The 22,825-nt window shown below is 49.8% G+C and overlaps 6 protein-coding genes across 6 annotated transcripts; 3 read left to right on the plus strand and 3 right to left on the minus strand.

The window, feature by feature from the left end:
• Nucleotides 1-996: 996 nt before the first annotated feature.
• Nucleotides 997-2,568, minus strand: HD556DRAFT_1522705 (uncharacterized protein; the record flags this gene model as incomplete). Its single annotated transcript, XM_041309204.1, has 20 exons — nucleotides 2,460-2,568; nucleotides 2,387-2,407; nucleotides 2,308-2,334; nucleotides 2,235-2,255; nucleotides 2,157-2,183; nucleotides 2,079-2,099; nucleotides 2,001-2,027; nucleotides 1,931-1,948; nucleotides 1,853-1,879; nucleotides 1,777-1,800; nucleotides 1,699-1,725; nucleotides 1,620-1,646; nucleotides 1,542-1,568; nucleotides 1,463-1,489; nucleotides 1,385-1,411; nucleotides 1,306-1,332; nucleotides 1,231-1,254; nucleotides 1,152-1,178; nucleotides 1,073-1,099; nucleotides 997-1,020 (listed from the first exon to the last, which is right to left on the minus strand). Exons 1-20 carry the CDS (start codon nucleotides 2,535-2,537, stop codon nucleotides 997-999), a joined length of 555 nt encoding a protein of 184 aa, XP_041168092.1. The 5' UTR covers nucleotides 2,538-2,568.
• Nucleotides 2,569-4,846: 2,278 nt separating this feature from the next.
• Nucleotides 4,847-6,781, minus strand: HD556DRAFT_1436171 (uncharacterized protein; the record flags this gene model as incomplete). Its single annotated transcript, XM_041305526.1, has 9 exons — nucleotides 4,847-5,007; nucleotides 5,060-5,399; nucleotides 5,460-5,528; nucleotides 5,575-5,674; nucleotides 5,725-5,977; nucleotides 6,037-6,305; nucleotides 6,354-6,530; nucleotides 6,586-6,700; nucleotides 6,757-6,781. 9 exons carry the CDS (start codon nucleotides 6,779-6,781, stop codon nucleotides 4,847-4,849), a joined length of 1,509 nt encoding a protein of 502 aa, XP_041168093.1.
• Nucleotides 6,782-9,698: 2,917 nt separating this feature from the next.
• Nucleotides 9,699-10,055, plus strand: HD556DRAFT_1222915 (uncharacterized protein; the record flags this gene model as incomplete). The annotated part of the gene is made up of 1 exon (XM_041296845.1): nucleotides 9,699-10,055. The coding sequence occupies one exon, from the start codon at nucleotides 9,699-9,701 to the stop codon at nucleotides 10,053-10,055; it is 357 nt and encodes a 118-aa protein (XP_041168094.1).
• A 7,728-nt stretch (nucleotides 10,056-17,783) lies between these two features.
• On the plus strand, nucleotides 17,784-18,239 carry HD556DRAFT_1204162 (uncharacterized protein; the record flags this gene model as incomplete). The annotated part of the gene is made up of 3 exons (XM_041296435.1): nucleotides 17,784-17,977; nucleotides 18,029-18,067; nucleotides 18,134-18,239. Coding segments are annotated over 3 exons (339 nt in total), but the record flags the coding sequence as incomplete, so codon positions are not given.
• A 1,360-nt stretch (nucleotides 18,240-19,599) lies between these two features.
• On the minus strand, nucleotides 19,600-21,029 carry HD556DRAFT_1320389 (uncharacterized protein). The gene is made up of 9 exons (XM_041301303.1): nucleotides 20,987-21,029; nucleotides 20,854-20,919; nucleotides 20,706-20,786; nucleotides 20,568-20,636; nucleotides 20,395-20,448; nucleotides 20,293-20,338; nucleotides 20,095-20,241; nucleotides 19,831-20,037; nucleotides 19,600-19,776 (listed from the first exon to the last, which is right to left on the minus strand). Exons 4-9 carry the CDS (start codon nucleotides 20,592-20,594, stop codon nucleotides 19,766-19,768), a joined length of 492 nt encoding a protein of 163 aa, XP_041168096.1. The 5' UTR covers nucleotides 20,595-20,636; nucleotides 20,706-20,786; nucleotides 20,854-20,919; nucleotides 20,987-21,029; the 3' UTR covers nucleotides 19,600-19,765.
• On the plus strand, nucleotides 20,395-21,195 carry HD556DRAFT_1320405 (uncharacterized protein). The gene is given in 8 exon segments (XM_041301304.1): nucleotides 20,395-20,433; nucleotides 20,446-20,448; nucleotides 20,529-20,548; nucleotides 20,568-20,629; nucleotides 20,662-20,670; nucleotides 20,725-20,769; nucleotides 20,814-21,057; nucleotides 21,125-21,195. The coding sequence occupies 3 exon segments, from the start codon at nucleotides 20,662-20,664 to the stop codon at nucleotides 20,997-20,999; spliced, it is 240 nt and encodes a 79-aa protein (XP_041168097.1). The 5' UTR covers nucleotides 20,395-20,433; nucleotides 20,446-20,448; nucleotides 20,529-20,548; nucleotides 20,568-20,629; the 3' UTR covers nucleotides 21,000-21,057; nucleotides 21,125-21,195.
• The last annotated feature ends 1,630 nt before the right edge of the window (nucleotides 21,196-22,825 follow it).

The raw sequence follows: 22,825 nt of genomic DNA on the forward strand, positions 1-22,825 counted from the left end.
GATCATGGGAGCTGACACCATCAACTCGTAACGTCTCGACCGGCACCTATCTGGAGCGGAGAGACTCGGACTTACCGTCACTACTCCTAGCACTAATAAATAAACGATCGATGAACTTTTGAACATCAAATCGGTTCTCATCGAAGGGAGGCCTTGCTGGTAATCTTGCAACACTCACGGATGTGCATATGTCGAATATCAACGGCCCGAAAATGCACAATGCGTGTCATCATCATCCTTGGCTGGCTCAGCGCAACACTGTACGCGGTAGTAAGTAATACGCAATTCAGTCATTCATGTGAGCAAGCCAGCTCACAGGGTATATCTCTACGTTGGATCCGAGGAGTTGCTGGATAGGTGTTCGACGTTGGACGTTTGACTGGATGCTGTAGCTCTCCTGCAAGTTGTTCGTCTTGAAAATCGAAGACATACTCCTGAGGCTCGTCATCTCCGACTCGGATCGGAGTGGGGCTAGTTGAATCACCCTCTTGATGGTTGCTACTCACAATCGAGCACGAGCATTCATGTTAGTGTTAGCATTTACGTTCATCGTTTGCAACGGGACAGGGACCGAGGGCCATTGCTTGATGTGTTTCGCGATAACTTGCCTTGTCTGATATGCGAACCCGTCCGGATGCTGCGAGCCATGTGCACCTGAACCAAAGTTCTTGCGCTGACATGGGTAAACGGGACTCGGTCAGACTGAACACGCGGATCGAGGCCGTGCGCGTGATAAGCTTGCTAGGATTCACCAGCCAAGAAACAGAAACAGTAGTTGTTATTCACTAGGAATTACAACATGTCAAGAAATTGAACAGCAATTTGAGAGTCGGCAAAACTATTTGAGCTCTTTCGCATTTGTGCATTTGGTAGGAGTGAGGTACGAGTGCATCGGTCAAGCATCATCAAGAGGACCATGCAAGTTATTCAGCTATGCACATTGTAAGATCAACAAGGTGAGATCTGATGCGAAGCTAGGCTTACCTCAACCCCGGCCTAGTAATTTGTGACGCGAGCAGCCTGAGGACATTGCATGAGAATATGATACGATTAAAAGCGAGGTGAGGCTTACAGGAGGCGTCTTGCGCTTCTCGTCCTCCTGTGGATATTGTATGAGAACATAATACGATTTAAGGCGAGGCGAGGCTTACAGTAGGCTTCTTGTCCTTCTCGTCCTTCTATGGATATTGGATAAGAATGTAATACGATTTAAGGCGAGGCGAGGCTTACAGGGGGAGTCTTCTTCTCGTCCTCCTGTGGACATTTATGAGAACATGATACTATGGAAGGCGATGTGAGGCTTACGATGGTAGTCTTGTCCTTCTCGTCCTTCTATGGACATTGTATGAGAATGTAATACGATTTAAGGCGAGGCGAGGCTTACAGGGGGGGTCTTTGTCTTCTCGTCCTCCTGTGGACATTTATGAGAACATGATACTCTCTAAGGCGATGTGAGGCTTACGATGGTAGTCTTGTCCTTCTCGTCCTTCTATGGACATCGTATGAGAATGTAATGCGATTTAAGACGAGGCGAGGCTTACAGGGGGGGTCTTTTTCTTCTCGTCCTCCTGCTGACATTTATGAGAACATGATACTATGGAAGGCGATGTGAGGCTTACGATGGTAGTCTTGTCCTTCTCGTCCTTCTATGGACATTGTATGAGAATGCAATACGATTTAAGGCGAGGCGAGGCTCACAGGGGGGGTCTTTTTCTTCTCGTCCTCCTGTGGACATTCATGAGAACATGATACTATGGAAGGCGATGCGAGGCTTACGATGGTCTTGTCCTTCTCGTCCTTCTATGGACATCGTATGAGAATGTAATATGATTTAAGGCGAGGTGAGGCTTACAGGGGGAGTCTTTTTCTTCTCGTCCTCCTGTGGACATTTATAAGAACATGATACTCTCTAAGACGATGGGAGGCTCACGATTGTAGTCTTGTCCTTCTATGGACATTGTATGAGAATGTAATACGATTTAAGGCGAGACGAGGCTTACAGGGGGAGTCTTTTTCTTCTCGTCCTCCTGTGGACATTTATAAGAACATGATACTCTCTAAGGCGATGCGAGGCTCACGATATCAGTCTTTCTAGCAGCCTGTGGATATTGTATGAGAATATGGTATGATTCAAGGCGAGGCGGGGCGGGGCTTACAGGGGGAGTCTTGTGCTTCTGGTCCTCCTGTGGACGTTATATGAACATACGATATGATCAAGGCGAGGCAAGGCTTACAGTGGCCTTCTCTAAAGCGGCCTGTAGATATTGTATGAGAATAGAATGTGATTTTAAGCGAGGCACGGCTTACAGGGGGAGTCTTAAGCTTCTTGTCATCCTGTGGACATTGTATGAGGAAATGATAAGATTTAAGGGCAGGCGCGGCTTACAAGGGCCTTTGCTTTAGCATCCTGTGGACATTGTGTGACAATATGATACGATTAAAGACGACGTGAGGCTTACCACTGGCGCTGGGCCAGCGCTGACAAGGGCCGTCAGGCCGAAGAGGACAACGAGGATAGTAAAGGGGCGGATAAACATGATGTTCAATTGATTTCACTTGTAGAGAGGATGTTGGCCACTTGAATGTTGGTACTGTCCGTTTTATACTGATGTAAAGTCGTATGTTGGATATGGTCGGACTGCTGGCATTGAATCAGTGACTCAAGACAGTTCAATGGTATTCGTCCACGGGTGTTGGCCATCAAGGTATACGTGGTAGTGCAAGATTCGTGATGAGCTAGACAGTCTTAGTGCTAGTGAGCGAACGCGAAATACAAGTTGAAAGCAGCTACAAATTGTTCTGCGGCCCGGGACTGTTAGAAATTCGAATTCCCGAAACGGTCGGGTTACTCGAACCAAACGGTTCTGAGCGAACGCCGAAGACCATTGGATGATATAAGGTTCGCACTATGTTTCTAGACCATGTATCAGTGGTGTATGATCATGATAGCGTGAAAAGACGCACTATAAAACTCTACCAAGTCTGGAGGCCAGCTTCTGAACACCATGATACTTCTCCCAAGTTCAACAGACTGGTGGATACTACCGTAGAATGCAGTAATTAATATTGTCCGCAAGAAACTCGTCGTGGACGCACTGCAAACACCTATATGCGATCAGCTGACTTTACAGCAGTCTGGGAATTTGAAATTTCCGGCAGTCTCCGGACCCGTCTTGTGCGGCTATTTTGGGTGATGACGAGGAAAGCAATGCTTCTTCAAGCCCATTAATGGTCGTCTTCATGTAATTCGTACCTCTAGCACAATGAAAACAACATATTCCGCCATCTGTCACGCTGGCAGAACATAGTTCTGAAAGGGTCTGCCCGTTCTGCTGGCAAAGCTACAAAATAGTTCTGCCCGAAACACTATCGGGGACCCATAGTCTAAATAGTGGGGTAGAACGTTGTACGACAGAGACAAACAACCTTTGCTGAAGTGCTGACCAATCAATCGCTCGCAAGCCTCTCGGGATCCGCTTGAAATGGCCGATCGTTGGCGGTTGTGCAATGTGGTTTGAAATTCGAACTGTGAAGTACGTATGGCGATTAACGTCAATATTCTCAACTTATTCGAAGACATCGATGAAGCGCTGCGAATAGTCCACGGAATGTAATGGCTTTTTTATCTTCTAATTTCAGAGAGCAGATGCGTGGCCAACATGACATGGCTTTGGATGATGGTCGTTGTCAAGGTGGGTGCAGCAATAAGGAAATTCGAGCTTTGAGATTCGGTCTTGAAATCGTGTGATTGCTGTCCAAGAGCTGTCCGGATCCTGACCTCCCAATCTGCAGGACTGCATCCTAGTGTGTTCAAGGGTTTGGCATGCTTTACACTGGGATATGACCTGGAAAAGCCGCTCGGCGTCTACGCAAGGTAATGTAAAGAAACAAAGGTCTAATTTTTTTTCAGCGAAGGGATGAGTGTTATGATGTATGCAGCCGTTTCTGCCAGGAAAGAAAGAGCTCACATGTGAGGTTGAGGAAGGGTCCGAAGGTCATATCATTGTCCGATACGGAAGGGATTATTCTTCATACGAACCGTGACTGTGAGAAGTTGGAGAGGTGCTCCCATGTTGCCTAGTCGAAAGGTGGACAAGACAGAGTTACAAGCCACTTGCACAAAATGACACTGTCATAGTATAGAATGGGCAGCTTATCTGTTGTAGTGCATCGGTGTGCATCAAGGATAAATATTCGAGAGCAGTACACCGGGTCACAATCAATTTTAGATCCGGAACAATGACCCCTAAAACATAACGAGCAGGAGACTGCAGGTATCTAGTCGGACATGGAGTCGTGAATAACGACTACAGTTTCGGGAACACGCATGTCTTTTTCGGGAGGACTGAGAGAAGGTGAAAATCCTAGTCGAATGTTCGTTCTTGAGCGTACATGGCCAGCGTGAGGCAAGAATTGGCAAGCTTCATTCGCTGGTGATGGTTCGATATCGTCAAAATAAGGAGGGTTATACTAGGTGCGCTGTGTTTAGGTGCTTGGTGAGATACTAATGAACGAAGGAAGATGAACAGAGCACGATACTCTGCACTCACCTCTACCGCACAGTATATATATCACGTTTTCCTGCCTTGTTTCATCCCCAGATATCACATCCTGCGAAATGACATGTTGGGGTACTTCCTTGACTCATCAGTGAATTGATGAGACTGGCGCAGCGTAGGGAAATATGCAAGTAACGATGCACGATAAAAATAGAAAATGTATGGAAAGCTGGACGCGCGCGCTCATTAATAAGCGTCACACATCCATAACGGGCAGTAGGACTCCGCATACCGCCATCCAAGAATACTAAATATATACACGAGATATGTACACAACGGAAGGAAAATCACCATTTATCTGCTTCATCGTCGCTTTCACAGTCCGAGAACTCCCAAATCACCAAACCGGCATGATCAAGACCGACCAAGTTTTCATCAGTCCCGAGTGTGACATCAGGCGGCTCATCATTAGACGAAAGAATATCTAGTTGATGAAGGTGTTCAGTATCTAGTAAACATCCAAATCAGCATTTGCACCATTGAGATTGGAGACGACAAACCAAGGCCAATGCCTCCTCCCACACCGCCCATGTAATAGGCGCCATCAGGCTCCTCACGAGAAGGTAAGTCTTGATAGTCGTCTAAAAGTGGAACAAAGTCTTCGTCTTCATCATCCAGCGGCTGAATCTGGCCTGGCAACTCGTCAGCGACACGGAGTGCATCTAGTAAAAGCCGATATGTGTCCCAGGCTGATTGTCGCGTGACAACCGGGCGACCAAGATCGTCATAACGACGCTGGATGCATTTGCCGAAAGCCTCTGGGACCAGGTCAAACACACAATGAGAAGACTTGATGTAAAGGTTTTGGACATAAACTAGGGCCTCGTGTTCGATTTTAATCTATGATAGTGTTGAGATTAGAGTACTATTTGACAATGGCCGAATTGATGTAACACATACCTTGAAATCTAAAGCACCAAAGTCCTCAGCTGAATGGTAGATGATATTCGGTACTCCATGAGGAAGAATCTAGATGGCACGTCAATGCAAAGATACTTGTGGGAGTGGCACATACTTTGTTACGGTCACGGCGCTTGGCCGTGTTGTTAACACGATCCCGATATGCATCCAGCTCCTGCTGGAGCCACGGTATGAACACCCAATGGAAAACCATCCTGCAGATGAACATTATGACCAACACTCGAAGAAAAGGAAAATGGCGCACACTTGAAGGGTATTACCGGAATCATACCAACCAGAATTAACGCCATGATCTAGAAGACTCTCGAATCCGGGTGTGAACAGGCGGCGCAGCTGAGACCATGTAATCTCCGGCATGACGTTTTTCTTGCTTCGCATCCAACGATGCTGGAGTGTGCCATGCAAGGCTTCGTCGTGCCACTGTCGCAGCATGGTGTGGGCGTTCGCGATCCCGTAATTTTCAGACCCGGGGTCACTTTGAGTGACCATCGGCATATCTAATATTGTATTAATCTAGGTTCATGCTTTAAAGTTTAAATTACGAAACACTTATGACCGAGAGCCTCGATTGTGTCGAGGTAGTAACTCAGAATGAGTTGTGGATTTCGGTTGGAATGCCATACCCGAATCCACATTATGCGACCGGAGAAAGGCTCAATGCCAGTGTGCAACCCGAGACCAAATCTCAACCACTTATCGTGCTGATCGACCGTGAATAAGTCGTTCACGCCTGCTGCCCAGAAGCGTCTTCTTCGAAGGCGACAAGCCTTACGGTAACGAACAAGTTCCGGTTCATACAAAGCAAAGTATTCTGTCACAACCCTCCTAAGGTGCACAGGTCAGCAATCAGCGATGTATAGATAAATGTATAACCTAGCAACACTCATTTCTCTTTCATGATATAGCAAGCTCACCATCTCGCGGGCTCCAGCATTCGGATAGGTAGCACGTAAAGCAAGCATCGCATCACGAATAGTTTCAACCGTGTGACCCTGTTTGCGGGTCCGTTGAAGACCCATGGTTTTGCGAATTTTGAGAAGTGTGGTAAGCCTAGTGTATGATCATTTGACGTAAATAACGAGATTCAAATTAAAACACTGCTCACCCAATACCATAACGATTGGTGTCGATATGCTTTTGTAATTCCTGAATGATCTGCCGATCAGTCTGGCGGGCCTTCCACAGTCGAAGGATATGGGGTGCGATTTCATCCAGTGGTGCTGCTTAGAGTTCAGAATGAAGTTACACTAGTGGGAGTGACTTGAAAGGTATGTACGTGTAGGTTTGTTCTGGTTGGGCATTGCAGCACGCTTACTGGCTGCAACTAGGCTTGCATTGTCACCTTTATATTAGTAGTGACTTGCTTTGGGCTTACCTAGTTCAGTAGTCCAGGAGTTCATGCCGCGGCCACACGGGAATTCATGCCCGGACTTGTCCCAAACATCCTGTCTTTGCCACTCATGCCCCGCTCGTGCCTTGCGAGCTGCAGATGCGCATGTGGATCTTGAATCTGGTGTTCTGTAAACTCCCAAATAATGTTCTGGCTTTGCCACTCATGCCCCGCTGCCATAAGTCTGAACCGACCATCTCACCATACCGCGACCGACGCCAGTGGAATTTCGCAAGCTAGTGTCTGGCCCTCAAGAAAACATCATCCGTGCAATGGAAATAACTCAACCAGCCTTTGAAGACTTCAAGGTAAAATTTCATCGCACATCTATCATATGGATTCCAAGCGATTCTTACCATTAAGATTGCTGCCTCAGAGGTACACACCGCAGCCAACAGATCCCGGACTCAGAAGCAAGATGACGAGGTTAAGACCCACCTGGTCCCACCCCCAAAACCGTTCACGTTAAGATCGCTGCCTCAGAGGTACATGCCGCAGCCACATGGGAATTCATGCCCGGACTTGTCCCAAACGGCACACTACTTCTGGACAAACTCATGCCTCACTCGTGCCCCACATCATCAAGTCTGAACCCAGCTAGTACTTTGCCTGAGCGCGGGTGTGGAATGGACGGAGATCACAAATAGGTGCGCGCTTCCAAGTTGACTTTCATATGAGGTTGACTCACTAGAGAAACAGTTCACACAAGAGTTCAATGAAGAGTCTGAGTGAAGAGTCCGAACGGTTCACGCACAAGAGCTCAACAAAGAGTCTGATAGTGCGTCCTATGTCTGAACTCATGTGCAGCCCACTGACGCACCTATTTAGCAGCATGTTCACTATCCAAGAAATCCGACTCGGCGATTGGTGTCACCTGAAGGAAATCTGACTTGGCGTGATGGACAGGGTCCTTCACCTGAAGGAAATCCGACTTGGCGTGACGGACAGGGTCCTCCACTTGCTAGTTGTTTGGTGTCACCTGAAGGAAATCTGACTTGGCGTGACGGTGTTGCTTGTTGCTTACCATTCCTGACAGTACCTCATGTTTACTACTACCTCCCAGTCCGCAGTTCAACTCTGAGCTACTCCTGAGCTACTCCAAATTTCCGCGGTACCTCATACTTATGCCCGATATTTAAGCTGCCTGGCATCCACTTAGTATGCTGCCTTCAGAGCACCATGTCAGACTATGAACTTCTCACCCAATACACCGAGGACGCCTATGCCAAAGCAGACCGAATTTGCGACCGTCCGTCTTGCCAGGCTAATATTAGGACTGGAGAGCCGTGTTTCTATGTTGCGACAATCGAGCCAGGTCAACGTGGGCGCTATGTGTGCGCATCCTGCCACTTGCATTACGAGAAGAAACAAGCCACTTCGGTGAGACCTACTGGTACGCAATCACCGTCAATCGACAAGTTGCTGGATTACGGACTACTGACTTAGGTGGTCGAACCTTGCAATACCGCGTCCCTCCTGATCCACGTACTATACAGCAATCTGTGAATGCAGCGCAACGCAAATGTAAGCTACAGATTTGTGTTACCGTGGTGATCTTATTTATATCATAACAGCAACACCTAATCCGCCTCCGGTGGTTGCTGTACCCGGCAGCTCTCGCACTGGAGGGCCAGATGTTAGAATTCCTACATCATGGAACGGTTCATCAACAACTCCGTTTACGGGTGCCGGTGCCATTGGGTATTCATCACAACATGTTCTCTACGCTGCTGAGCGTGACTGCTGGGGCAAAATCGCATATGCTTCGTCTCTAGCAGAGACAATTTTGCTTAAAATTACTGCGGTTCATGAAGGTGCTGGAACTCGCAAAAAAGGCGGAGTCACTATTGGAGTATGTCTACATTTGAAATATACTGTGGCTTGCTTACACTTCAGCTTAGAATATATGTGAGGGTAAGAAGGACATCGACGCTCAAATCGATGCGCCTAGGCTCGTTGAGCTAGCATTGGAGACCATTGTTCCAAAGTTACGCAAATTCGGTGGAGAATTTATCTGGCGTGTCGAGGAGTTCATCATCTGAGATGCTGCATGGGTGGATCTATCCGATCACCCGCGATCTGTCCCTTATTTCTACGATCAATGCCTGCAGCCGTCTCGCAAAGGCACCAAATCAACTTTCAAGTCTAAACAATTTGCGCTGATGGTCGTTGTCCCGGAGGTTCAATGGAACAAATATGAAAATTGGTTGGAACTTCGTGCCGAAATGGTACGCATTTTGGATGTTGTCTTGTCTGATTACCAACACTAACCATGATTTTGTGGTCCAGGAAGCAGAAGCTACCCGAACAAGCTGTACGCAGTCTAGCAAACACGCCACTGCGCACACGACTGCTCACAAAGCCGTCAGTTGCAATGTTCCCTCATCAGCAACGACTTCGCTAGCCGAGAATGAGCTTTTCTTGCCCTCGGTGACCACCGGTGACAATTCTACGACAGTCTCTACCAAGAGAACCCACCAGCGTGCTGAAAGCTCTAGCGGTCTCAGTGGTGCTTCCTCTCCACCTCGAAAGAAGAATGTACCTCCTGCAGCTCTCTGTTCACCCGATCGGGATCGACTCAAAGAAGTCTTGAAGATCGGAGGAAGTGCCAACTTAAATGTAAAGAAAGGTACATACATTCATCAATTTCTCAAATTGTGTCAGCGGCGAGCGCTTACTATTATTTTACAGTTTTTGGACTACAGAACGAAAACGTTCAATTCCACCACATCCCTACCCGTGCCATTACCGATCTCTTGCGAAACGCACAGTATCATTCGTTTTCGGTGGACACAGCCGAGTCGTCCATTGGACAGCTGACTATTGATATGTCGACGGAAGGCTTCATTGGAATTGGTGGCTTCAAGACTGCGCATGCCGGATGGCTTACACTCACAGCTTCTCCCAGGACCGGTCTCGGATCAGTCCCTCGTCATAAGGTTGTGGTCAAACATCCATTCTATAAAGTATTTCCAACTGCCGTGAAGGCTGGACATTATAAAGTCGGCCGGTATGCACTCGCTGACGAGCTACCCAAGTTATTCAGGGAAGCCAACGTCTTATATTGGTCCAAATCTTTATTACAGCTCACGTACGACTTTATTGATCGTTCGATCACATCTTCACCCGAACCCCCGCCATTCGTGGTCCCACGTGTTCGATTTGTGGAAGCTGGCCTCTGTTAAGAACGTGCTCAAGGGTCGGATCCGAAGGGCTTGGCTTCAGCTCGTGCGCTGCGCCCCTTACCCGAGTACGTGCCCCTAACTTCCGAGGGTTGTTGAACGATGTCCGAAGGTTACCGGACGATGTCCGAAGGTTACCGGACGATGTCCGGAGGGCGTCGGGCGATGTCCGGAGTCCGATGTCCGATGCGCGGGAATTCCGGCGGACGTTCGGAAACAAGAGATAAGACTAATCCGGACGAAGTCCGAACTAGAAAGGAAACAGCGGAGGACTACCAGAGGTAGAGGCGGAGGTGTCAAGTCTATAGGAGTCGATCCTAAGACGAGCGGAGGTCGACGAGAGAGAAACTCAAGTCGGACGGAGGAGAGAATGAGCAGAGTCTAATATGATATTCGAACTGAGGAAACTACAGAGATTGTACAGGGGTTTATATACTACTGAGGACATAACGGAGAATAGTAAGTGCAGTGCGAAGCTATGTAAAGCTATGAAGAAAACATATGGTACGACTATCACTAGTCTATCGGAACTTAGTAAAATGAAGACGGAGATGAATGAGGAACGGAAAATAAAGCGTACTAACTGATAAGGGAAATACCAAAGGGATAAGGCGCGGAAGTTAGACGCGGGTCGGATCCGGACGATACATAGAAGTCGGCCGGATCCGGAAATCCGGAAATGATGAGTGTGATAGGTCCGGGTCCGGAACGAGGGATATGACAGTATCCCCCCTTTAGGGCCGAGCCCACGAGGCTTCTGATTCGGAAGTCCGGACCGGACTTTTATGAATGCGAGATGATGGGCGGAGCTCGTAAAAATAGCACTGAGCATATAAGTAGGCCGGGGCGCCTATGAGACGTCTAAAACTTTCCCTTTAACTCCTATTACTGCTTCTATCATGTCTAACTCCACTTCCGGCAACAAGAAGACCGCCCGGCAGGTTCTCGAAGAGAGACAGGCGGAAATGGCGGCCGAAATTGTGCGGCTTGAGGCGGACGCTCGGAGAGAGGCGGAGGAAGAGGAACGCAAGCGCAAGGAGGCGGAAGAGGAACGGAAACGGATGGAGGAGCAGAAACGGAAGGATATCGAGGAGACTCGGAAGAGGTTGGCGGAGCGCGAGCAGGAGCGTTTGGCAAAGGCTAGGATGGGTAATGCGTCGGAGGTGAGTCGGATGAGGTTTTTTGCGTTTTTCCGGAGTTTAACAATTTTTTAGTCCTCCGGTCCGGCGGATCCGGAGGTTGCGTGTGAGATGTGCGTCCTTAGGCGCAAGATTTGCACCTGGGCAGTAGCGTCTAGGACGCCTAGGGTGAGTTTTTCTGTTTTGTCCGGATCCGGATGACTACTGATGATTTCCGAAAGATCCGGACGTGTGACCAGTGCCGCGCGTCCAAGGAAAAGTGCGTCGGCGGAAATCCGCCTGTCAAGGCGCCGGCCGGCAAAGGCAAAGGCAAGAAACGCGCGCGTCCGGAGGGATCTCCGAGCCCCAAGGGCAAAGGAAAAAGACGTCAGCGCAGTCCGGAGGACATCGACGACGACATAGAAATAGTCTCCAATCCCCGGACGGTTATTGGAGAGGATCAAGACTGGGCGGAGTACGACGACCAGGCCTGGGTCGCAGCCGCCAACAACATAGTTGCGGAACTGGCCCGGACGAATGGGCTGATGGAGAGGGGTATTGCAGCGGCGGAGGGAAGTAGAGCTGCGATGGACCGGGTGAGTGAGACCATGCTCCGGTTCATGGAGGAGCAGAGGGATTTTCAGACTCTCTTCATGGAGAGTCTGAGGGGCGGTTTCCGGATGCATGTAGAAGATGCTCCGGAGGAGGAAAATGAGGAGGAGGCGGAAAAAGAGGCCGGCGGATCCGGCGGAGACATGGAGATGGACTCTTAGGTCGTCGGATCCGAAGTCCGGATGTCGGACGCCTAAATAATGTACATATATGCATGTTTTTCCTTACTCTTTGTTAGAAGTTGGTCCCGGCTTGTCCGGATATGCTGAATGGAAATCCGATAGAAGTTCCGGCGCATTTCCGAGTTCGGTTGCGAGTATCCAGGAAGTTTCTTCGTCCGTCCCTTCATATCCGGCCCAACGTACTAAGTATAGTAGTTGGCAGTGACGTCTCCGGCGGTCGATCTTGGAGTCCAGGATTTCGGAGATTTCGTATTCCGGTTCTCCGTCGACTAATACCGGGGGCGGAGGAGGTTGGATGCGATTAGGAATAGTGTTCGGAGTTGCGGGTTCTAACTGAGAGACATGGAATACGGGGTGCACGGATCGCATAGTGTCCGGAAGATGGATGGTGAAGGAGTGGGTACCGGGACGAGCGATGATGTCGAATGGTCCGAGATTCTTTTCCGAGAGCTTTTTCGATGGTCGGGTTGAGCAGAAATATTTTGCTTTGACGAAGACCTGATCTCCGACTTTGAAGTCCGGAGCGGGTTTCCGTCTAGCGTCCGCGGGTCCTTGATATCTTGCTTGGGCAAGGGACATTTCTTCTCGGAGGAATTGGTGAAGCTCGTCTAGATCTATGGCATAGTCCCGGGCACGGGCGGATGAGGGATCACGCTCCGGATGTATGGAAATGTTCGGGTGATAACCCTTATTGGCGAAGAATGGCGAAACTCCGGTGGTAGCACTCGGAGCATTGTTGTACGCAAACTCGGCCAAGGGTAACAGTTCCGACCAATTGTCCTGCTGATAGTTGCAGTAGATCCGGAGGTATTGTTCTAGGGTTTGGTTGGCTCGCTCGGTTTGTCTGTCGCCTTCCGGATGATATCCGGAGGTGAAATGGAGGATCATGTCGAGTGCTTTTCCGAGCGACCGGAAGAAGTGGGAAACGAATTCCGTACCGCGATCGGAAGTGACATGGGACGGAACTCCGTGCTTGGAAAACACATGGAGGAGAAATAACCGGGCGAGGTCCGGAGAGGTGATGGTGTCGTAGGTCGGAATGAATATGGATTGCTTGGATAGTCGATCTATGACTACCAGGATGGCTGTGAAGCCGGAGGAATCAGGGAGTTGTTCGATGAAGTCCATGGATATAGAATTCCATGGTTTTTCGGGAATGGGGAGTTGCTTCAATAATCCGTATGGTTTGTGTCGTGGAACTTTAGCTCGGGCGCAGGTCGTGCAGGACTTAACATAGTCCTTCACATATGCGCGGATTCCGGGCCAGGTATATTCCCGACGGATAACTTCCAGGGTCCGGTTCTGACCGAAATGTCCGGATAGCGGGTGGTCGTGCGTATTCCGGAGCACTCGGAGACGGAGGTCATTGGATTCTGGAACGTATATACGGTTGTCGCAACGGAGGAAACCACTCTCGTCCACTGTCCATCTCGGGTCCGACGGACCCGGAAGGTGATAGGAAGCGATAGGGTCATTAGGGAGGGCGGACAGAATGTCCTTATGAAGCTGCTCGACATCCATCAGTACAGCTGCCCGGAGCACCGGAATTGCTAGGTGTGATGCCCGGAGGGACGAAGCGAGCTGTTCTGTGGTAAATATCGGCCGGAGGTTGTGTGGATTCACTTGAGCGTAGTCCTTATCCCCCTCTTTGGGGTAGACGTCCCAACGTCTAGTTAGGCAGTCGGGCTTTGCTCCGAGTTTTCCGGGTCGGAACCGGATAACGAGGTTAAACTGATGAAGATATTCCGACCAGCGGGCCTGGCGGCGGGTGAGGAGTTTTGTGGTAGCGAAGTACTCAAGGTTCTTGTGGTCTGTGACGACGTCTATCGGCTCGGCAGAGCCTTCAAGGTAGTGTCGCCAGGACCGGAAAGCTTCGTAAATAGCTAGGAGTTCCTTATCATGGGTGTCATAGTTGAGTTCCGGAGCCGAAAGGGTTCGGGAGTAAAAAGCAACCGGGCGGAGCTCCTGGTCCGGACATACTATAGAAAGTATTCCGGCGATAGCGTAGTCGGAAGCGTCCGTCTCAACGACGATAGGAACATCCGGCATCCAGTGCGTAAGCACCGGAGCGGTAGTGAAGGCTTTCTTGAGAGTTTCAAAAGATTTCCGGCAATCCTCGGAGAAATTCCAGGGAGCATCCTTGCGAGTGAGCCGCGTAAGCGGAACTACAATATCGGAGTAGTTAAATATGAAGCGACGATAGAAATTGGCGAATCCGAGGAACGATTGAATATCCTTGACTTTCCGAGGTTCCGGCCAGTCGCAGATAGTCTGGACTTTGTCGGAGGACATTGTAAGTCCGGCCGGAGATAGGAGGTAACCGAGGTATTCTACGGAGTCGGAATGGAATTCGCACTTCTCCGGTTTAGCATATAGCCGATGCTTCCGGAGGCGTCGGAGGACTTCAAGGACATGTTTTTTATGGGATGCAAGGTCTGCGGAATAAATGAGGATGTCGTCGAGGTAAACAATAACACATATGTCAAGCATATCGGCGAAGATGGTGTTGACAAAGCGCTGGAAAGCCGCCGGAGCATTGGTGAGACCCTCCGGCATAACCAACCATTCATACGAGCCGTAGCGCGTCCGGAAAGCAGTTTTCCACTCGTCTCCTTCCGCCATCCGGACTAGATGGTAAGCGGACCGGAGGTCGATTTTAGTGTAAACTTTAGCGCGGCTCGGAGAATCGAGAAGGTCGGAAATCAGGGGAAGCGGGTAGCGGTCTTTCTTTGTGATTTTATTGAGTCCTCGGAAATCTACACAGAGGCGTAGGGAGCCGTCCTTCTTTTTGACGAATAGGACAGGGGCTCCGTGCGGAGAGGATGAGGAACGAAGAAGTCCGGTCGCAATATTCTCATCAAGGAATTTGCGAAGAGCTACAAGCTCAACCGGAGAAAGGGAATAGATGGTGCCAAGGGGCGGAGCCGCTCCTTCTTCCAATTCGATCTTTAGATCATATGGACGATGGGGAGGGAGCTGTCCTGCTTTGCCCTTATCAAAGACATCCGCATACTCGTGATATTCCGAAGGAATTCCGGATAGGTTCGGAGGTTCGGAGGAGAGTGTAGCGGAGCGGAGATTGACACCGGACGGACGAACAAAAATACTGAACTGAACCGATCCCTCTAATTTACAGGCCCGGCAAAAGGCAACTGCATTGATTAGGGAAATATTAGGACCGGCATTATCAGCGGAGGGACTCGGCGAGGTTGAGGAAGGGATTTCCGCCGGAGCCGGCGGAAAAGAGGTCGGAGGGGTCGGAGGCACTCCATGAGGAATCGGACGGAAATCGATGCTGCCCTTTACCCAGTCAATCAACGGATTGTGTCGGGTGAGCCAGCTATATCCTAGAACGATGGAACAGGATGAGTCCAGCGGAGTAACATAAAATGTTTCGGAGGTAACCACGCCGGTCGGAAACCGGATCGGTAAATCTACTGCCTCAGTAATAGTGGCATTAGAAGTACCATCAAACAGATGGAGCGGAAGCGGAGGAATTGCATAGGTTGGAATGTTATTTTCTCGGATTAATCTGGTTTCTATAAAACAATGAGACGATCCACAATCTACAAGAGCCGGAAACGGAGAGATATCGGGAAAAGTAGAAATTGAAACGGATGGTACTAGAGAGTTCGGATCGGAAAAGGAAATAGCGTTGAGACGTAGCTCCATTGCACGGGTTGAGTCAACGCAACCCTCGTCCCGCGCGGAGTCAGGAGGGTTGCGGACTAATTTTTTGTCTCTTCCGAGACCTCCGGTTTGGCTTCCGGAGTCACCGTGCTAGCACGACCTTTGGCCGCACGGGAAGTGGACTTTAGGCAGTCCCGGGCAGTGTGACCGGGTCCGCCGCAGAAGAGGCAGAGCTTCCTCTCCATGCGCCTCTGGCGTTCCTCGGAGGTGAGTTTGCCGTCTTTTCCGAGCTTGGACGTCAAGTCCGGAAGTTTGGTGGAGGAGGAAGCCGAAGCGTTTCCGGATTTTCCGCCGGAGTACTCTTTCCGGTCGGAAGTGGAAGCTGACTGCTTAGCAGGAGGCGCGGATGCGGAGGGTTTGGTTTCGCGGGAGACTTCTCCCTTGCGTTCCCAGTATCGAGCGTCGATAGTCTGGGCGAGAGTTTTGTATTGGGACAGAGTGGTGGGTTTTCCTTGACGACTGATTTCGTCCTTGATGCGAGCCGGAAGTCCGTTGTAGAACTGACGGCGCAAAGCTCCGTCGCCCCAACCTCGGACTTGGGAAGCTAGCCGCTGGAACTCTACAACGTACTTGTTGATGCGCTGTCCGTCGCGCATATAGAGCTGTTCCAGCTGCATTTCCGCATCTCCGACCGGGTCATGAGGTCCGAAGTTAGTTTGGAGTTCTAACATGAACTCGGAGTAGTCGTCCATCCAGTCCGGACGATCCATTAGATCATCCGAAAGGAGGTCCGGCTCAAACCATTCAAGGGCCATGCCCTTGAGGTATGATTGCGCGAAGTTGACCTTAGTTCGGCCGGTACGGAAAGATTTCGGCTTAGCTTGGAAGTTAAGCTCACATTGGACAAAGAACGCCCGGAGTTTCCGGGGCTCAGTGCCATCGAAGGTATCCGGTTCTCGGACTTTGACTTTGGGATCACCGGATCCGGAGGATTGGCGGTTGTTACGCGCCAGGTTATTGATGGCTTGGGATAGCCGGAGGAAGACCAAGTCTTGTGGACCTAGACCTTCGTTTTCATCGTCAGTCGGGTCTTCCGGAGGTTCATCATCCGGATCTCCGCCACCTCCTCCTGGCGGGTTACCGCCTAGGGCAAGTTCATCGTCGGAATCATTGTGCGGAAGATTTCCGGCGGGTGTGGGGGTGGGGGTAGACGGATGTGGGCGATTCATGAGTTGTGAGATACTGGAGGCAGCGCCTTGCGCACTAGCGCGACGCTGTGAGAAACTGAGGAAGGCATCGACTATGGGAGTAGAGTCGCGTCGGGCGGTTACTACACCCGCTGCATTGAGAGCGGTCTGCGCCCGTGTAGGTGCCATGAAGTCAGATGTAAGTATACTCGGTAAGGTGTGAGTTCGAATATACTGTTAAGAACGTGCTCAAGGGTCGGATCCGAAGGGCTTGGCTTCAGCTCGTGCGCTGCGCCCCTTACCCGAGTACGTGCCCCTAACTTCCGAGGGTTGTTGAACGATGTCCGAAGGTTACCGGACGATGTCCGGAGGGCGTCGGGCGATGTCCGGAGTCCGATGTCCGATGCGCGGGAATTCCGGCGGACGTTCGGAAACAAGAGATAAGACTAATCCGGACGAAGTCCGAACTAGAAAGGAAACAGCGGAGGACTACCAGAGGTAGAGGCGGAGGTGTCAAGTCTATAGGAGTCGATCCTAAGACGAGCGGAGGTCGACGAGAGAGAAACTCAAGTCGGACGGAGGAGAGAATGAGCAGAGTCTAATATGATATTCGAACTGAGGAAACTACAGAGATTGTACAGGGGTTTATATACTACTGAGGACATAACGGAGAATAGTAAGTGCAGTGCGAAGCTATGTAAAGCTATGAAGAAAACATATGGTACGACTATCACTAGTCTATCGGAACTTAGTAAAATGAAGACGGAGATGAATGAGGAACGGAAAATAAAGCGTACTAACTGATAAGGGAAATACCAAAGGGATAAGGCGCGGAAGTTAGACGCGGGTCGGATCCGGACGATACATAGAAGTCGGCCGGATCCGGAAATCCGGAAATGATGAGTGTGATAGGTCCGGGTCCGGAACGCGGGATATGACAGCCTCGCATTGTGCTACAGTCAGGGTGGTAGCAAGTCTGGAGCGAAGACGGGGTCAATGCGAGCTGCCTTCCTCCTCGAAGAGCTCATTGAGGGTGGTGATGATACATTTCTCAAATTCATCCACAATATGGATGCCAATCCATTGCTCGATGAATTGGACTATGGCTACGACATGGCAGAATTTTTTGCTTTCACACAGCACGTCCAGTATGTCAAGACCGGCCAACTCGCATTCATATCTGACTATCAGGGTACGTCTCATTGATACACAATGCTCGGCTGGAATGAAACATTGTATTCAGGGAGTACAGTACTACTCACGGATCCTCAAATCATGACCGATCCGTATGTCTTTTTATCCGTTCGGATACTCAATACCTTGACATGCTGATGTTCGGATAGGTCGGTCAGCAATGGGAGTGATATTTTCGGCGATGGAAATATCGAGGCGTCCGTCAGCAATTTTGAAACCCAGCATGCCTGCAATGAGTATTGTGAATGGCCTGGTTTTGGGCTGAAAGCATTTGTAAAGGAAGTGAATGACGAGAATGACGAGAATGACGAGAATGACAAGGAAGTGAACGATGATGAAGTAGAACATTAGATTGCAGCAAAATGTACTCGTCGGACTGTATGGTACTATAAAATTTTCTTGTGTTCGAGGTGTCCGGTGTCCCAACCATGTGACTACCTCATTTGGTGCGTGTCACATCATGTAACGGAGCGCGCGCGTCCGGCTTTCCATAAAAATGCATGTCCCAATGCAGGGAGATTTGAAAATTTCACATGCACACGCGTTGCGCAAGCAGCATGACGCAAAAATTGATGGGCCATATCTTGAGAAGACCACTATAGGTCCTACCCATCATCGATTCATCCACACAGTGACATATGTTACACACATGTCCAATGAATTCAGTTTATCTATCAATTACCCAAACTCCGGCGCAAGTGGCTACTACAGGCGCATCTGGGCACGCAACCCCAGTCTCAAGTTCCTCACCCCAGCCCCCTCAGACTCTTGCAAACAAATCGTGACTCAAACGAAGGCTACCCACAACACAGACAGTCTACATAAGCCCCCGCATCCATGTGAGGGTACAAGCACTCGCTGCATTCGCCCTCCTTGAGCGACAAGGCCATCGAGGAACTTGCCAAGAAAAAGCAGAAGCGGAGCTGCTGGATATCTGCATTAGACCTCTAGAGCAATTTCCAGGGCCTGATATTCCCCATGCTGCGATCTCTGGTGTGTACCAATTTCGACGCGCTCGTGTGCTTGTAAGACACGCATAATACAATAAGAACCGATTGGAGCCTTAGCATAGCTGACATCCAACGCTGCAGAATTCTCCATCGACTTGATGCTGATGCCCTGTAAGTCTGTTTCTCCTTTGTTCCACGATGACATCGTTTGTCAGTCCCTCGAGAAGATCCATCTAGACCCAGGTTATGATCCACACGATCGATAGCCTATCATAACAGTGAGAATGAGAATGGGTTTTGACTGTGGCATGCACAAAGGAGTGGCCAACGCTGAATGTATAAGGGAATGATGCATCTACCTTGTAAAACTTCAGAATCAACAGCTATGATCACCTGCGCATTCATTATCCCTCAAATAACTCCCGCTCACAGCCAGGTCTTTGTAAAGATCTCATCCATCACCGGTGCACCAATTGGAGTCACTGACCAGGAACGTTCGATTTCACGCGTCTACACAAAGTGTCAGGTCAAAATCACGCAAGTTGAGACAGACTGTACGTGGAGTATAACATAACCTTGAACCTCAAACCGTACCACGGATACTTGAGAGGCACATCAAGCCCAAGCGCAGTTAGCTCTTGCCACGGCCTCGACTGAGGGTGACTTAAACACGTATACCACACAAAGCCCCATATCGCACGATCATACAACTCATTCATACAGTTCCACATCCCGAAATCTATCTCGACAAACATTTCAAGCAACCTTGATAGCCCAGGAACTTCCTCTCCTCTCCTCCTCAGCATCATTAATCATGATGGGTTATCGCATTGCCCCACATTAAGGTCTAGCTGAAAACAAGCGGATCAGCAGGAGTGCTGCCTCAACGTGACGGTGAAACATACGCAGGCGATGGTTTATAACGATTTCAAGAACAGCTTCAATTAACTCCGCCTTCGCCCGAGAGCACAAAGATATTTTTTCTGTCGCCTGAGACCATTCAAAGTATTCCTTGGCCTCTTTTGCCTTCCTCTTGAAAGATCCAAATGGTAACTTCGTTATCCAAGAAGGCAGTTTTCCCTGATATGGATAGACGGCAGTCCTCACAGCTTCTTCATATGCGTGGGCGGCAGTAGCCACAGCTTCTTCATATGCCTGGACGGCAACACTCACAGCTTCCCTGACAGTAGCTGCATGCGGAGAAGTCATGTACTGCTCGAGAGCAACATGAAATGAGGAACCAGACTCCTGCTTGTCCTGAAGATAGCGCCGCTTGTCGAAAATGTAGAAAGAGTGTTCGAAGATAATCACAACAGCTAAATGTCCAATAATAAGCAGGTTCATCGCGACGAAGCCTCAAAATTCACCAGAAATGAGCTGAACGACATTCTCCAAGGGTGATGAGTGGGAGGCCTGACAGAGTCGCAACATGAGAAATGTGTGCACAATCTGTAACCAATGAGACATACCGCAGAGAGTAACCTAGACCGTATCTCTACACGGTGATCGTCGCGAAGCTCGTCCTATTGATGGATCAGCGATGACGTTCGCTAGCAAGGCTCTAGACTCACTCTCTATCGAAGGATGTGCGATTTCAAATGGTAAGCAAACCTCGAACTCGATGGAGGATCGGCACACTGACTTTCTGGTGATGGATGAGCAATGCCATTGGTGAACAAAGCTAGAGCTCGAATGAGGATGAGGATCGAGACTCACGAACTGTCAACAGATCAGTAATGCAGTCGGTGAGCAATGCTCGAGCTCAATGGCAGACGAACACACTCACAAACTGTCAACAGGGATCAGCAATGTCATTGGTTAGTGGTGCTCTAATTCAACTGCGGGTCGATGCGCTTACATCCTGTGAATGGATGGTCGACGTATTCAGTCAGTATGGCTCGCGTTCGATTGTGGATCGAGAAACTCACAATCTGCCAACGGAGCGGTATTGTGTTCGGTCAGTGAGGGCGACGTAGAATCAATACACCCACATCCTAAGAATAAATCAGCGATCGCATCGGTAAGGAAGGCAGGAGGTCGACAAATGATGATCACACTCACAAGCTGTCAATGAATAGACAATATCTTCGGTCAGTAGCTGAAAGTCGGTGCAGGATTAATATACTGACCTCCTGCCGATAGATGATGAATTGCGTTGATCAGGAATGCTTGAACTCGACAAAGAGTCAACGGACTCACAGACTATCAACGAATCAGCAGCGATGGCTTGACTTAGGAAGGCTACGCTTGATAGAGGATCAAACACTCACACGCTTTGAGCAGTGGGCAAAGACTTCAATCAGCATGGCTCGAGCTCGAAGGAGGATCAAACACTCACACGCTTCGGGTAGCGGGAACGACTTGGATCAGCATGGTTCTTGCTCGAACGAGGATCGACACACTCACTCCCTGCGAAAGGTGGGCAACGACTTTGATCAGCATGACTCTTGCTCGAACGAGGATCGACACTCACATACTGCGAGCGGTGGGCAACGACTTGAATCAGCATGGCCCTTGCTCGAACGAGGATAGACACACTCACATACTGCGAACGGTGGACAACGACTTGGATCAGTATGGCTGTTACTCGAACGAGGATCGATACACTCACTCCCTGCGAACGGTGGGCAACGACTTGGATAAGCATGGAGGTTGCTCGAACAAGGATCGACACACTCACTCCCTGCGAAAGGTGCGCAACGACTTTGATCAGCATGACTCGAGCTCGAACGACGATCGACACACTCACGTCCTGCGAACGGTGGGCAACGACTTGGATTAGCATGGCTCGAGCTCGAACGACGATCGACACACTCACTCTCTGGGAACGGTAGGCAACGACTTGGATCAGCATGGCTCGAGCTCGAACGAGGATCGACATACTCACTTCCTGCGAACGGGCAACGACTTTGATCAGTATGGCTCTTGCTCGAATGAGGATCGACACACTCACCAACTGCGAATGGTGGGCAACGACTTTGATCAGCATGACTGTTGCTCGAACGAGGATCGACATACTCACTCCCTGCGAACAGGGGGCAACGACTCGGATCAGCATGGCTCTTGTTCGAACAAGGATCGACACACTCACTCCCTGCAAACGGTGGGCAACGACTTGGATCAGCATGGCTCTTGTTTGAATGAAGATTGACAAACTCACATTCTGCGAACGGCGGGCAACGACTTGGATCAGCATGGCTGTTGCTCGAATGACGATCGACACACTCACTCTCTGTAAACGGTGGGAAACGACTTTGATCAGCATGGCTCTTTCTCGAACGAGGATCGACACACTCACTCTCTGCAAACGGTGGGCAACAACTTGGATCAGCAGGGCTCTTGTTCGAACGAGGATCAATGCACTCACTCCCTGCAAACAGTGGGAAACGTCTTTGGTCAGCGTGGCTCTTGCTCGAACGACGTTCGACACACTCACGTCCTGCGAAAGGTGGGCAACGACTTTGATCAGGATGGCTCTTTCTCGAACGAGAACAAACTCACTCACCAACTGCAATCGGTGGGCAACGACTAGGATCAGCATGGCTCTTTCTCGAACGAGGATCGGCACACTCACGAACTGTGAACGGTGGGCAACGACTTGGATCAGCATGGCTCTTGCTCGAACGAGAATCGACACACTCACCAACTGCGAACGGTGGGCAACGACTTTGATCAGCATAGCTCTTGCTCGAACGACGATCGACACTCACGTCCTGCAAACGGTGGGCAACAACTTGGATCAGCATGGCTGTTGCTCGAACGACGATCGACACACTCACGTCCTGCGAACAGTGGGCAACGACTTTGATCAGCATGGCTCCTGCTCGAACGAGAATCGACACACTCACTCTCTGGGAACGGTGGGCAACGTCTTTGATCAGCATGGCTGTTGCTCAAACG

This window comes from Suillus plorans (assembly GCF_016647745.1).
Source record: "Suillus plorans strain S12 chromosome Unknown HD556scaffold_1, whole genome shotgun sequence".
Taxonomy (NCBI): Eukaryota; Fungi; Basidiomycota; class Agaricomycetes; order Boletales; family Suillaceae; genus Suillus; species Suillus plorans.